Source organism: Hylobates moloch, unplaced genomic scaffold, assembly GCF_009828535.3.
Source record: "Hylobates moloch isolate HMO894 unplaced genomic scaffold, HMol_V3 SCAFFOLD_3, whole genome shotgun sequence".
Lineage (NCBI taxonomy): Eukaryota > Metazoa > Chordata > Mammalia > Primates > Hylobatidae > Hylobates > Hylobates moloch.
Window position 1 is genome coordinate 16878247 of NW_026652278.1, and position 14008 is coordinate 16892254.

The following is a 14008-nucleotide window of genomic DNA, read 5'->3' on the forward strand; positions in this document are numbered from 1 at the left end:
AGGGGGATGAGTTAGGAATTATCGATTCTATACAGTCCTCATCTCCTTGTGTGGCATCTCTCTTGAGATGTCTGATGTGGAACAGACGCAGAACTAAAGATGTGGGAAAAGTGGCAATGGTTGGTACTTTCCTCATGGACCTATCCAGAAGGGGTCATTTTGGACCTGGAAGTCTGCTTACGTGATCAGAATGACATCAGTAATATTAATAATGAAACTGATGACAGTATCATGTAAACAGTATTCCCAAGTTCAAAAGGTAGCAAAATTCAACAGTCATGTATGGTTCTTGAGAACTTATTGAAAAGTTTCATTGAGAATAATGAAAATTGATGACAAAAGACAAGAATGTATCGCTCCACCATTAATTTTATTAGCAGTAAGATTTAGTAATCACATGTCAGCAGCCTCCTAACGAAATGTGAGGGTGAACAGAACTTCCTCTCACATGGTTTCTAGACTACAGAAGTTGAAAAATATAAAAATAAAGTTAAACCAAAGAAAGGGGAGAGGTAGTTTCCATACTTACTGTATTTGCAAGCTATAGTGGAAATAAAATGTGCACCCTCATAGCTAGAATTTGTTGAATGCTAATTATTACATTTTTGGCTTTAACCTAAGCATTCAATATATATCATCTCTTTAAGGCCTCCCACCAAGAATGTTGAGTGTACCATTAATATTTACATTTACAAATGAAAAACCTGCCTTAGAGAATTGAAGTATTTTACCCAAAGTCATTCAGCTATTTAATGTTAAAACCAGGATTCAAATCCTCTCTCTTAGTCACTAAAATATATATCCTTGGTAATTTTGACTTCACTGGGCATTTTAATTACCTGAAATGTTACTTCTAAGTGGCATACATTAAAATTTTTTATTTCAATAAATTTATAGTGAATAGTCTTTTATAAAAACCCAAGCAACAGATATATAATTTTTAAGATTAGATATAAGAATCCAACCTAGATATCTAGAAAATACCAAACAAGATGACGAAAAAATCTTGGTAACTATAAGATTACACAGAAATATCCACATATCCATAATTACATAGTTTAAAGGTCAACATTCAAGAAAAATTGCTCATGTTCATTACCATCCTGTAGACATAGTTTAGATTTACATACACTAATTTTTTTTGTTCATTATTATTTCCAGAGCAAGTTTGAACATTTACCTGATGCATACATATATGATGGTAACTAAGGTAGACTTTAGATGTTTTCATTTACAAAGCCATTTTTCTTAAGTCCTCAGATGCTTTATCTCTATTAAAATACTTATCTATGATCAAAAGTATAGGTATGCAAGTATAAATATTCATTCAATAAGTATTTTACCTTTTTACATTTTCTGAATTGGGCCACATGATCAGAAATCAGAACCTTTAGAGTCCTTGTATTTTTTTAATGATATTCATCTTTTGTCTATAGCACCCTGTTTAATACTACATGTGACTCAAATGTGCATTAAGGACATCCAGAGATTTTATTCATTTATGTCTACTTCCCATTGACAGGGATATACAAAGAACAAGTTTCATTTATGGAATAAATACCATAAATAATATTAGGTTGGTGCAAAAGTAATTGCGGTTTTGGCCTTAAAAGTAATGATGACAACTGCAAGTATTTTTGCACCATCCTAATGGAAGAAACAGAATTAAACCCAAAGGCTCAAAATTTGTATAATTAATTATATTCTGCATCAATAGCATTGCTAATGAGCCTAACCCTCATCGGCCAGGTGTTGTGGCTCCCTTCGGTAATTCCCATGCAAAGTAAATGATTTTCATGTTTCTCTTTCACAGTCATAATGAGAAAGGGAAATGAACTGAATTTCAGAACTGGTGGTAGGAGCTCTACTTTGAGATTTTACTATGTAGAATGAACCCCTGATGGACATGAGGAGTTGTTACCCAGAGGTGATGAAGCAAGTGTTTGGATTTGAAAGTAATAATGAAGGCAATTACTTAAGCACATTCAAATATAACATTTTCTGTATTTTTGGTTATCATCAGTTTATTATCATTGTGTTTCTCTTCAAGACACAAAAACAAAAAGCTAGTTTAATTTTGAGGTTGACATTATCATGTCAACTTGGTTATAACTGGTAAAATTAAACACTCATGGAATTTATTAGAAATAACCTACCTAATTGCTTGAATCAAAACAAACAAATAAACAGCACTAGTTTATTGACCCAACAAAGGTTATTGATGATGCCGAAAGCTAGATTTTTTTTGCAGTTTTCTTTTTTTTTTTTGAGACGGAGTCTCGCAGTGGCGGGATCTTGGCTCACTGCAAGCTCTGCCTCCCGGGTTCACGCCATTCTCCGGCCTCAGCCTCCCGAGTAGCTGGGACTACAGGCGCCTGCCACCGCGCCCAGCTAATTTTTTGTATATTTAGTAGAGACGGGGTTTCACCGTGTTAGCCAGGATGGTCTCAATCTCCTGACCTTGTGATCCGCCCACCTCGGCCTCCCAAAGTGCTGGGATTACAGGCGTGAGCCACCGCGTGCCCGGCCTGCAGTTTTCTTTCAACTAAGGGGAAAGAGAAATTGCTGAAAATGGCTTTGTCGTTGATCATACCTATGGATTTTTTTGGAAAGAAGATTCAGGGAGCAATGTGTATGGGTTTTTGTATAACCTGAGGATACTTACTTGAAGAACATCAACAAAATATGCCACTTCTTCTTCCACAATCTGGATGTTCTGCGAGGCTCAGGAGCCACTTTTCCAGTCCACACAGATACAGTTCACACTTCCCAGCTGGAACAGATTCTGGTAAAAAAGGCAATAACTAGATATATAATTTGGGATCTTTATTAATTACTAGTTAACACATTTTCAGACTAGGATAAATTCTCTTCTTGGCCTACGCAATATCATTTTGACCCCAATGCAATTGACAAAACTTCTAGTCTTGTATGGATATGGAATCCCTCTTAAAGTTTAACATCAGCTCTATGCTAAAGGTTTGACCACAATGGGAACTGGAATCTTTGGATTTCTACTGTAATAGATACATAGACATTTACTTCAAAAAATGTACAAAACGTGGTATGATGGGTTGTTCCTTAGGTCATCTTAAATGTCACAAGACATTGTCCCTTACTAGGATGCAACTAAGGACATTGTTTGCCTTGTTCACTGCTATATCCAATTCTTATAACAGATTCTTGCACACAGTAGGTGCTCAGTAAATATTTACTGAACGAATAAAAGATTACTTTAGGTTGTCTTATATAAACATATTGAAGGTAAGGAAATAAGCTTTTCCATGATTGAAAGACTAAGCAAAGCTTTTGGATGAATGTATTTTATTGTACATCACTAAAGAGTTATTTCAATAGAAAATATAACTTACTAGATATCTACTGGAAGACTTGTTTAATGAGGGTCAATTATGGTTTCATGAATGTTTGGGCATGAGTTTTGTTTATTTGACTATGTTTATACATATCCTCAATTTTTTCTAAAAATAATTTGGAAATGATAAAGCAATCTTGGAAATGATCTCCAACTTTTTCATTTTACAGCAGGAAATATCCAAAGCAAGGAAATGATTGTCTTGAATCCAGTCTGGCTACTCTTGAATGGCAACATAAAAGTGTGCATAGGGCACAGCACTTCTGATATCCTGGACTGAGTTTGATTTGACTAATATCATGGTTGGCTAAGGAGAGAATCAGGACGGGGATCCAGGACCTTTATTCTTCTAGTTTAATCTCCTTGTTTCTTCATCTAAATACAACAGTGTTGTCAAAGCTAAACCAAATACAAGAAAAACACAACTGCTTTTGGGATCTCAGAAATAAATTGTATTCACTAAGAAAACTATATTCCTTTTGAGCTAAGAATCACATTTCCTTTTTCACTGTTGTATAAAAATCTATTACTACCTCCAGTAATTGTCAGCTTTAAATTATTTTGGAAGACAAATTGTGGTTTTACTGCTTGTGTTTAAACTTGCAAAATATATGGACTCTAGGGTGCTCATCTGTCTTCAGGATCAATGGATATGCTCTGGAGTTGACTCGTTCTGCCCTTGGTTTGAGCCACAGGCAGACCCGAAACTGTACGGGCTTAGGAGGAACCTTATGTCTTTCTTCTTGACACCTGAAGAAAGAACTTCTCCATTTGTGCCACAGTAGGTCAAAGAAATGTGATGAATACATGAATAAACACTTGAATAAGTGAATTAATAATAATGTTCCTCAAGCACTAGCAGTTACTAGGAAAATTTATTCTATTTGATTTTCTTTCTTTTCATTCTTTATAACAGGCACATAGCCAAAGGCAAATTAAAGAAAATAGGATCACTGCTGTTGAAACAACAGAAGCCAAAAATGAAAACCTACACGGTTTCCCAAGTTATTGCTATCGGAGGAGATCAAAGAGTAGCAAGTGAAAATCAAGAAAAAGAGTTTGTTCAGGCAAGATGAGATCTCTCAGCACATCACATGAAAATTGAAAAGTAATGAAAGAGAGGCTGGTACAATGGCTCCGGCCTGTAATCCCAGCTATGGGAAAATATCCCTTCAGATCAGGAGTTCAAGTCAAGCTGGGGCAACATAAGGAAAGCCTGTCTTAAAAAAAGAATTTTTTTTTTCAATTAAGCAGGCATGGTGGTGTGCACCTGTAGTCCCAACTACTTGGGAGGCTGAGGTTGGAGGATCCCTTGAGCTCAGGAGTTTGAGGCTTCAGCGAGCTTTGATTGAGGCACTGCACTCCAGCCTGTGCATGACAGTGAGACTCTGTGTCTTTATTTTATTTTTATTATTTATTTATTTTTTTTTTTTTTGAGACGGAGTCCTGCTCTGTCGCCTAGGCTGGAGGGCAGTGGCACAATCTCGGCTCACTGCAACCTCCGCCTCCCGAGTTCAAGCGATTCTCCTGCCTCAGCCTCCTGAGTAGCTGGGATCACAGGCACATGCCACGACGTCCAGCTAATTTTTATATTTTTAGTAGAGATGGGGGTTTCACCATGTTGGTCAGGCTGGTCTCGAACTCCTGACCCTGTCATCCGCCCACCTTGGCCTCCCAAAGCACTGGGATTACAGGCGTGAGCCACCGCGTCTGGCCAATTGTTTTTAATTTTTTTATTTTTTGAGACAGAGTTTTGCTCTTGTTGCCCAGGCTGGAGTGCAATGGTGCTATCTCGGCTCATTTCAGCCTCCACCTCCTGGGTTCAAACGATTCTCCTGCCTCACCCTCCCCAGTAGCTGGGATTACAGGCATGCACCACCACGCTCAGCTAATTTTTTTTTTTTGAGACGGAGTCTCGCTCTGTCGCCCAGGCTAGAGTGCAGTGGCGCGATCTCGGCTCACTGCAAGCTCCACCTCCCAGAATCACGCCATTCTCCTGCCTCAGCCTCTCGAGTAGCTGGGACTACAGGCGCCCACCACCATGCCTGGCTAAATTTTTTTTGTATTTTTAGTAGAGACGGAGTTTCACCATGCTAGCCAGGCTGGTCTTGATCTCCTGACCTCGTGATCCACCCACCTTGGCCTCCCAAAATGTTGGGATTACAGGCGTGAACCACCGCGCCCGGCCAATTTTTGTATTTTTTAAGTAGAGATGGGGTTTCTCCATATTGGTCAGGCTGGTCTCGAACTCCCAACCTCAGGTGATTCACCCACCTCGGCCTCCCAAAGTGCTGGGATTACAGGCGTGAACCACTGTGCCTGGCAGACCCTGTGTCAAAAAAAAAAAAAAAAAAAAAAAGCAGTGAAAAACAGGGGCCTGGGACATGCTGTAATGCTTCAGTATGGTAGGAACTTTTGCTGAAATTTTGAAACATCTGTGTATTAGTTATTAAATAACCACTGCCTGGACCCAGGAAATGCCTGATTGTTGATGGATCTGCAATGAATTCCTGTTTAGGCAGAAAAGTGTTTCATGTCAGTTTCTTATAGTAGCCAATGGAGCCATTTGTTCATGGAGGGAGGTGGTAAGTAGAGGAGTGCTAGGATTCAGGATCCTTCTGAATAATGATTCTCCCATTACAACCACGCTATTCTCAATCATCACTATGTTGCTATTTCCTGGTCATCACATGTTTGCAATTGTTCAACTTGGAATAATGTATCTGTTATAATCTTGGTGGTAAGGATCTTCTCTTCACACAATGGAAGGCTTTGTGCGTTTGTGTGTATGTGTGCATGTATCTATATATATATCTGTACTCTACCCATCTAATACAGAGATACATATACATATAATTGGGAGATTATATAAACATATAATGTTGGGAATTTTTACTATATATAGAGTAAAAATATATATAAATCTCCTCATATTTAGAATATTTGTTAAATGGTACCATGAAGGTAGAACAAAAATAATATGAAGTTGAAGAACTTTTTATAGAAAGTTACATAAAATAACAGTTCAGATCACTGCCCTAAAAGTGTCTGTAGATGCAATTCCGTTATCTGATTTGTTCTCTTTAGAAGATGTGTATATTCCGTATCCTTACTACATAAAACAGATGGAACTTTGTCCTGAAAACAAAAAGCATGCATACCTGGAAGTCGTTTGGGTTCCCGTTGGTGTATAAAAGGAAACAGGTATTGACATCTTCTGGAGCCCAGGGCAATATTTTGAGAGGTCTTTCCTTAATTCCTGACCACAGGGCATCATTGCTGAAGCAGCCAAGTCTTGGGTAACAGACTTCTGTTCCTGCACTCTCCTAGATGTGTTTCCAGGATATTAGTTTAACCTGAACACTCTTTTTAATAGCCTCTCTGCCAAAATGTGAGTTAATTTACATTTTGTGGCAGATTTTCCTCCTCTGTTTCCGCAAACGCCCTCTTAGCCAAACACTCACAGAAAATGCCACTGTTAGATACAGGCTACTGTTCCTAAAATCTACCACATAAGATCACCTCACTTCCCTTGTGTCTCTGTCCCGTTCCAATCTGGGACTCCTTTTAGCCTCTAAACTCAAATGTTTTGTTTGGGCCCTTGGTATTTTGGGCTTTGAGCCCATATAACTTTGGGCTTTGAACAGAGAGCTTAAGTTCATGGAAAGGCCACAAAACCCGTGTATCTCCATCCTGGCTGTACTGAAGGTCATCTCCATTCCTGTGATGAAGAAGCTGTTCACAAACAACCATCCATGGTTTAACACAACTCTAGGCTTGAATGTCACTCCATAAAGGAACAATCCAAAGAAGGGTTCTCTTTCCTGGGTAGGATAAATCTAGATTAATGGTAGGAGTAAGAGTAGTAGCTGTTGTGGGGGCTGCTTTTCTCAAAATCTTACCATGTGCCAGGTGCTAGGCAAGATGGTTTACTAATCTGACCTAATTCTCACAACACAGGAGAGGGGGAATCCTATTCTTTACATTTTACAAAGATTCTGAAGCACAGAGGGGTTAATGATTTTGCTCAGGATAATAAAGTTGTAGGTGGCAGAACCAGGGTTCAAACCCCTCACTTGACCCCAAGCTAAAGTGGCTAGATTTAACAACAACAGCAATAAATATATTCAAATTTAACTTGTACATATATATTTGAATTTCAAATAAGCAATAACATGTTCAATATAAATGTATCACATGTTTGTGGGAAACAGTTGCCATTTATCTGAAATGCAAATTTAACTAGGCGTCTTAGATTTTATCTGACAACCCTACTCCAAGCATTTGTGCTGTTAGCCATGTATCTCCCTCTCTTTGCTTGTCATCCACATCATGCCTTGAATTCGGCTGCCATAGCCCTCTTGACTGTTGAACAGTGAATCTTTCCCAGCTCCATATTCATATTTTTTCTTACCTGCGACTGCTCCCAGCAGCAGTGAAAGAGTCCAGAGTAGCAGCATCTATACAAGGTTAAAAACATGATTGAATCTGGCTAAGTTTTTTTTTGTTTTACAAGATTGGCATAACTCACGTTCATTTAGCCCTCTCTGTGAAAATGGGTAAATTCTGATAAGTTAGGCCTGGAAAACATGTTATAGCAACACAAAATGGACTAAGACAGCAGCTTTATTCATAGTAGCCCCAAGATGGAAAAAATGCAAATGTCCACTGAGGGGTGAAGGGATAAAAAGCTATACTATATTAATACAATAGAAAACCACTCATATATAAAGAAAAGAACTATGAATAAATGCAGCAATATGGACATATCTCAAGCACCTTAAGCTAAATACAAGAAACACAAAAACAAAGTATGCATATCACATTACTATCCTTACATGACATTCTAGAACAGGCAAAACTAGTCTATAATGACAGGGAGCAGGTCAGTGTCTGCTTGGCTTGGGGGTGAATTAGGGGAATATGTTCAGAAAATACTGGAAATGTTTCATTGTACACATGGACATATACATTTTTCAAGAGTTGATTGTATACATGGATATATACATTTTTCAAAACTCATTGAACAATACTCTTAAATTGGGTGCATTTTCTTGTATGTAAAATATACTTCAATAAAATTGAAAAAATTTTACATGCCAGGCCCATGCTAAGTGCTCAGAAACTATTCATTTAATTGAATTCTGTTAAGGGTGACTGACAACTGGATGGTTCCGTCAATTCACTTCTCTTGATATTTTGATGCTGGTAATTCATTCATTCACTCATGCCTTGCTTCATTGTCAGTTGTATATTTTCTGCATAACTCCTAGTTGCTGTCAGAGGTCTTGTGAATAATTAAGACCCAGAACTCTTTCATGCTAGCAGCAGAAATGATGAGAATTGCCCAAATTCTAGATATATTTTGAAGACAGGACTGATAGGATTTGGACTGGAGTTGGGGAAATGGAGATGAGTTAAGGATGACCCCCAAATTTTGGCTTGAGCAACCGGAAAGCTGAAATTGCATTAACTAAGGTGGGGAAGGCTGCGTGTCAGTGGAGCAGGTTTGGGGTGGAGATCCAGAGTTCAGTTTGGGCATGGTTAAAATGAAATGTCTTCTTGTAGTCTAAGCGGAGATGGAGAGTAGGCAGTTATTCTGTAGTTCAGAAGAGAGGTCCAGGTAATAAATATCAACTTGGGGTTCATCCGTTTCACATAAAGCCATTAGTCTAGATGAAATGAGGTTCAGGTACTAAACCCTAAGGCCCTACAATGTTACAAGCACAGGGAAGTGAGGAAGACTTGAAAAGGAACAGCCAGTGAAGATGGAGGAGAACCAAGGGAAAGTGGTGTCCTGGAGACAAAGAGAAGAAAATGTTTCAAGGAGATGAGATGATCAGTAGGCTCAGAGGTAAGAATGGAGTTGACCGTAAGAATGGAGAAAATGAGTGAAAACAATGATTTGGCTAGGTGGAGGCTAAGAGAGATTTCTATTGAAGTTACAATTTTCACTCTATCTTTCAACTTTCTTTCTTTCTTTCTTGCCTGCCTGCCTTCCTTCCTTCCTTCCTTCCTTTCTTTCTTCCTTTCTTTCTTTCTCTCTTTCTCTCTCTTTCTTTCTTTCTTTCTTTTTGAGACGGAGTCTCCTTCTGTCACCCAGGCTGGAGTGCAGTGGCGCGATCTTGGCTCACTGCAAGCTCCGCCTCCTGCATACAACTCCAAGGTGCACAAAGCCAAAACACAATCAAGACATGCCAGTTGTTCTCCATCCTGGCTGCAAACCAGAGTCACCTGGGAGAAAAAAAAAAACAAAAAAAAAAGAACAGACAAATCCCAGGCCCCACCCCAACCAATTAAAGGGTAATCATAAGCCACAGGCCCCTTTAAAAAGCCCACAGGTGATTCTCATGTGCAGCTAGGTGAGAGTCTGCCCTGATATAGGAGTATTAACTCCCAGGGCTCCTGGGCAGACTCTCTCTGAGAAATTACTATGTGTTTCTATTTTGATGATAATCTATTTTTACCAGTTATAGAAATAAATCTTCCTTTTTGTTGTGTTAACTTGTAGCAGAATTTTTGTTTCCTGAGCTGAGGCTTAACAGAATGAAGTCAGTAGCAATATTCCAGGGGGTCGTGAGAGTTATTTATTTTTTTTTTTTTGAGATGGAGTTTCACTCTTGTTGCCCAGGCTGGAGTGCAGTGGCGCGATCTTGGCTCACTGCAAGCTCCACCTCACAGGTTCACGCCATTCTCCTGCCTCAGCCTCCCAAGTAGCTGGAACTACAGACACCTGCCACCACACCCGTCTAATTTTTTTTGTACTTTTAGTGGAGACGGGGTTTCACCGTGTTAGCCAGGATGGTCTCGATCTCTTGACCTCGTGATCCGCCCGCCTCGGCCTCCCAAAGTGCTGGGATTACAGGTGTGAGCCACCTTGCCTGGCCTCTTTCAAAATTTTATTAGGAACATGAAGCATTTAGCTGACCACCCAGCCATTATTCTCCGAGATTTAGAATTCTTTGCCACCTTTTATATCTTAACAGCCACACTTTTCCCTGATGCAAACACAGTTGGGGTTCTATCCCTGTAGATCCCAGCGCCTTGTTTTCTGTCTGTGTTATGGCTCACAAAACAACGTTCAATGAAAATTGAATGATCAAGTAGACAAAAAAATGAAATACATAAAGCACTCTTCCTTGTGCCTCGTGTGCCAGAAACCAATTCCAAGTCTGCACATGAATGGGGCCATCCAATTGTAATGTGAGACATCTCTCCAGCACACTCCAGATAGTAAACAATATGCCAATGATGCTATGTAACATCTAAGGTAGTCATCTGATAAGAGAATTTGGCTGATAGCATATTCTTTGTTTTCTCCCCCATTATAACAGGTATCATTATTATTTTGGCTTGTTTTTTAGGCTTCTGTGTGACAGTGTGATTTGCAACAGTTTTTACTACAAGAAATGTAATTTTGAATAATGACTGTAGCTGTGGGTTTATTTCTACCTTTAACTGCAAAATTAATTGATTTCATCCTGGAAAGCATTATTTGTTGCTTGTTTTAGAAAAAGATCAATTATTTATCTGAGCATACAAAGATATTATTTGAAAATATTATGAAAACACCAACATCGTCAACTCCACTTAGGGCAAATATTCATGACTAAAAGCAATGCAGACAGGGAGTTGGGTACAGGATACTGTATAGGACAAATGATCTCAGATCTAGTATCAGCCAAGTTTAGCTGATCATTGCTGTGTATCCCATTAGCAACATCACATTTTCCACTTGTTTCAAGATATAAAGATTGATAGGGGGGAGTTTCATATGAGTCTTATCCACTATTTCAGTTACAATCTTGTTCTGAGATACTGTATTTGTGTTAGTATTTTTATTTTCATTGCTGCTTTTTCACTTCAATGAACCACTTGAAGCCATTGATTTTTTTTTTTTTTTTTTTTTTTTTTTTTTTTTTTTTTTTTGAGACGGAGTCTTGCTCTGTCGCCCAGGCTGGAGTGCAGTGGTGCAATCTCGGCTCACTGCAAGCTCCGCCTCCCGGGTTCACGCCATTCTCCTGCCTCAGCCTCTCTGAGTAGCTGGGACTACAGGCACCCGCCACCACGCCCGGCTAATTTTTTGTATTTTTAGTAGAGACGGGGTTTCACCGTGGTCTCGATCTCCTGACCTCGTGATCCGCCCACCTCGGCCTCCCAAAGTGCTGGGATTACAAGCATGAGCCACTGCGCCTGGCCCATTGATTTTTTTTTACATCCCAAAATGAGAATATAACTTAACAGAATGAGAATAATATAAAATGCACACTTAACACATGAGAGTAAGCAACTACTTGCAAATGATGTGAAAGTACATTTACCCACAAAAAAATGTTTTCTTAGTCAAGGAAATGATGCTGAGGCAAAATGTCAAGGGCCTCTGCACCACATATGACCACAATTCTTAAGAAAGGAAAGGAATGTCTGTGGAAATATTAATAGATTTTAACTCAAATTTGTCAAAAGCGAGAGAAATGTTTCTATTACATTCCTTAGTAAAACTGCGAAACCACCTAGATTGACTACAAAAATGGTCCCAGTTCCTTACTGCTCTCCCTAGCAATGCCTTTTGCAATATGACTTTTTAGCTCCTCCCATTAAGAAATAGAGCCTATGTATTCATCTTTGAATTTGTGCTTACCTTGTGACTTGCTTTGTTCAATAGAATGTGGGGAAAATGATATTTTGCTACTTCTGAGCCTAGGCCTCAAGCAGTCTTCCTTGCTTATGCTCATTTTCTTGGTCCCTTGGGAGTTCAAGTTCAATAGCACAGGCTAGCATGCTGAAGGATGAGAGACCATGTGGAGGAAAGCCAATGCACACAGGCCCTACTAAACCATCCAGCCCTCTGCCAACCTACAAGCTGACCACCAATACATGAGTGAGACCAAGCAAAATCAGCCAACACTGGCCCAGATCAGGGGATCTGTCTGTTGGCCCACAGGACCATAATACATGATTATTGTTATTAAGTCACTGAGCTTTGGGGTGATTTGCTATGCAGTGCTAGCCAACTAATTCATCAGCTGTCTTCTATTAGGTGGATCACACTTCGAGAAACATCAAATAAGACAGAAAACTCCATGAGGGTAGGGATGATACCTATATTTTCAACTTTAGTTCTCTGATATTAGACTAGGGCTTGGCACATTGCCAACACTCTCTAAGCACTTATTGAATTAACAAATTCATCAATTCTCTGCCATTGTCTCTACCACTATCTTACATCATGCATTCTGAACATTATCAGCATGCTTTCACAAGTGTTCATCTTTTAGGGAAGAAAAATTTGATTTAGGGTTCTAAAAGTAGTACTAAGTTTAGAAATATATAAATAATTTGAGTAAACCATTCATTTGAAATGATTCAACTAACTTGGAAACAGCTTCATTATGATGAAAATGGATATCTTTCTTTACAAAAGATTTTTAACTGATTTTTAAAAATTAAACTCCTTTGTTTCATCTTATTAAATGAGTAAATTTGCACAAAATCCTATTTCTTCATTGATATTTATTATTCATTATTCATCATTATCATTAATGTTTAGGAAACTTTAATGAGGTCCTCATAGTAATTACAATTATAAACATTCATTAAGCTCTCACATGTGATAGACATTGCATTATTCTCTTTGCAGTGAAGTGCAGTGCTTAAAAATGACATCTATAGACTAAAGATGCCAAAGTTTATATGTCTAACCCAGATTTCTGTCCTCACTTCTGTGCTTATATATCCAAATGTCAGCATGCCATGGCCAGTTGCATGCCTGATGAGCCTCTCAAATTTGACATGACTAAAACTGACCTTCTGACCTGCCTCTTCAAAATCGTGCCTCTCAAAGCATGTGCATTTCAGGCAATGGCAACTCCTTCCTTCCAGTTGCAATGATGACCCATGAGTCATTCTTAACTCCCTTTTTCGTTTAGATATCAATTCCTTCTCTATATAGTTCATGTACTTTGAGGATGCTGGCCTTGCTCTTTGTCCAGGAGTGTTCACTGACTGACTTAAGACAATCAGCATATTCTACTTCCCTGGTCAGGGGCCAATAAGAGTGAATCTCACAAATTTTGTGAGAAAAAAACAGGAAAGGAGATGCACTTTCTCTCCTTGTTGAATGTGAAAGAAATGTTTATAGCCTCAATTGTGGGAGATGGCCATTCTTCAACTGAGAAGGGTGCCAGACTTGGTATAAAACTAGCACCATAGACATCAGAAGATAGAAAAAGAAAGTGGCTTTTGAAGAGGTTATTGAGTGACTGGGTCATCAGAACCTGAAGCTTCCTCCACCTCTGAACTTTCCAGTCACGTGAGTCAAAACATTTCCTGGTTGTCTAAGCAACTTTGAGATGGAGCTTTTGGTTCATGCAAGTCAAAGCATCCTAATTAATGTAAATGGATGACCCTTTAACAAGTCTTTGTGTGTTGATTAACTTCATATATTTTGGTGAAATACAGAATAAATGACATTTTCAATTTTTCATAGCCCTGTGCCTTTGGCTATGTTGTTCCTTCTTTCTGGAGTGCCCTTCCCACCATGTCCTCTCAGCAAATCCCTACTCAACTTTTAAGACCTAACACAAATATCTCTTTCTTTCTTAGGATGTTATTGTTTAGACATGGCCTAATTTT

General features: G+C 38.8%; 1 protein-coding gene across 1 annotated transcript in view; it reads right to left on the reverse strand.

The window, feature by feature from the left end:
- LOC116478481 (inactive pancreatic lipase-related protein 1-like) overlaps positions 1-7833 on the reverse strand; it is a 31115-nt gene extending 23282 nt beyond the window's left edge. The window contains 2 exon segments of the mRNA XM_032169745.1: positions 6535-6689; positions 7788-7833. Of these exon segments, the coding sequence (XP_032025636.1) occupies positions 6535-6689; positions 7788-7833 (201 nt within the window).
- Positions 7834-14008: the final 6175 nt, after the last annotated feature.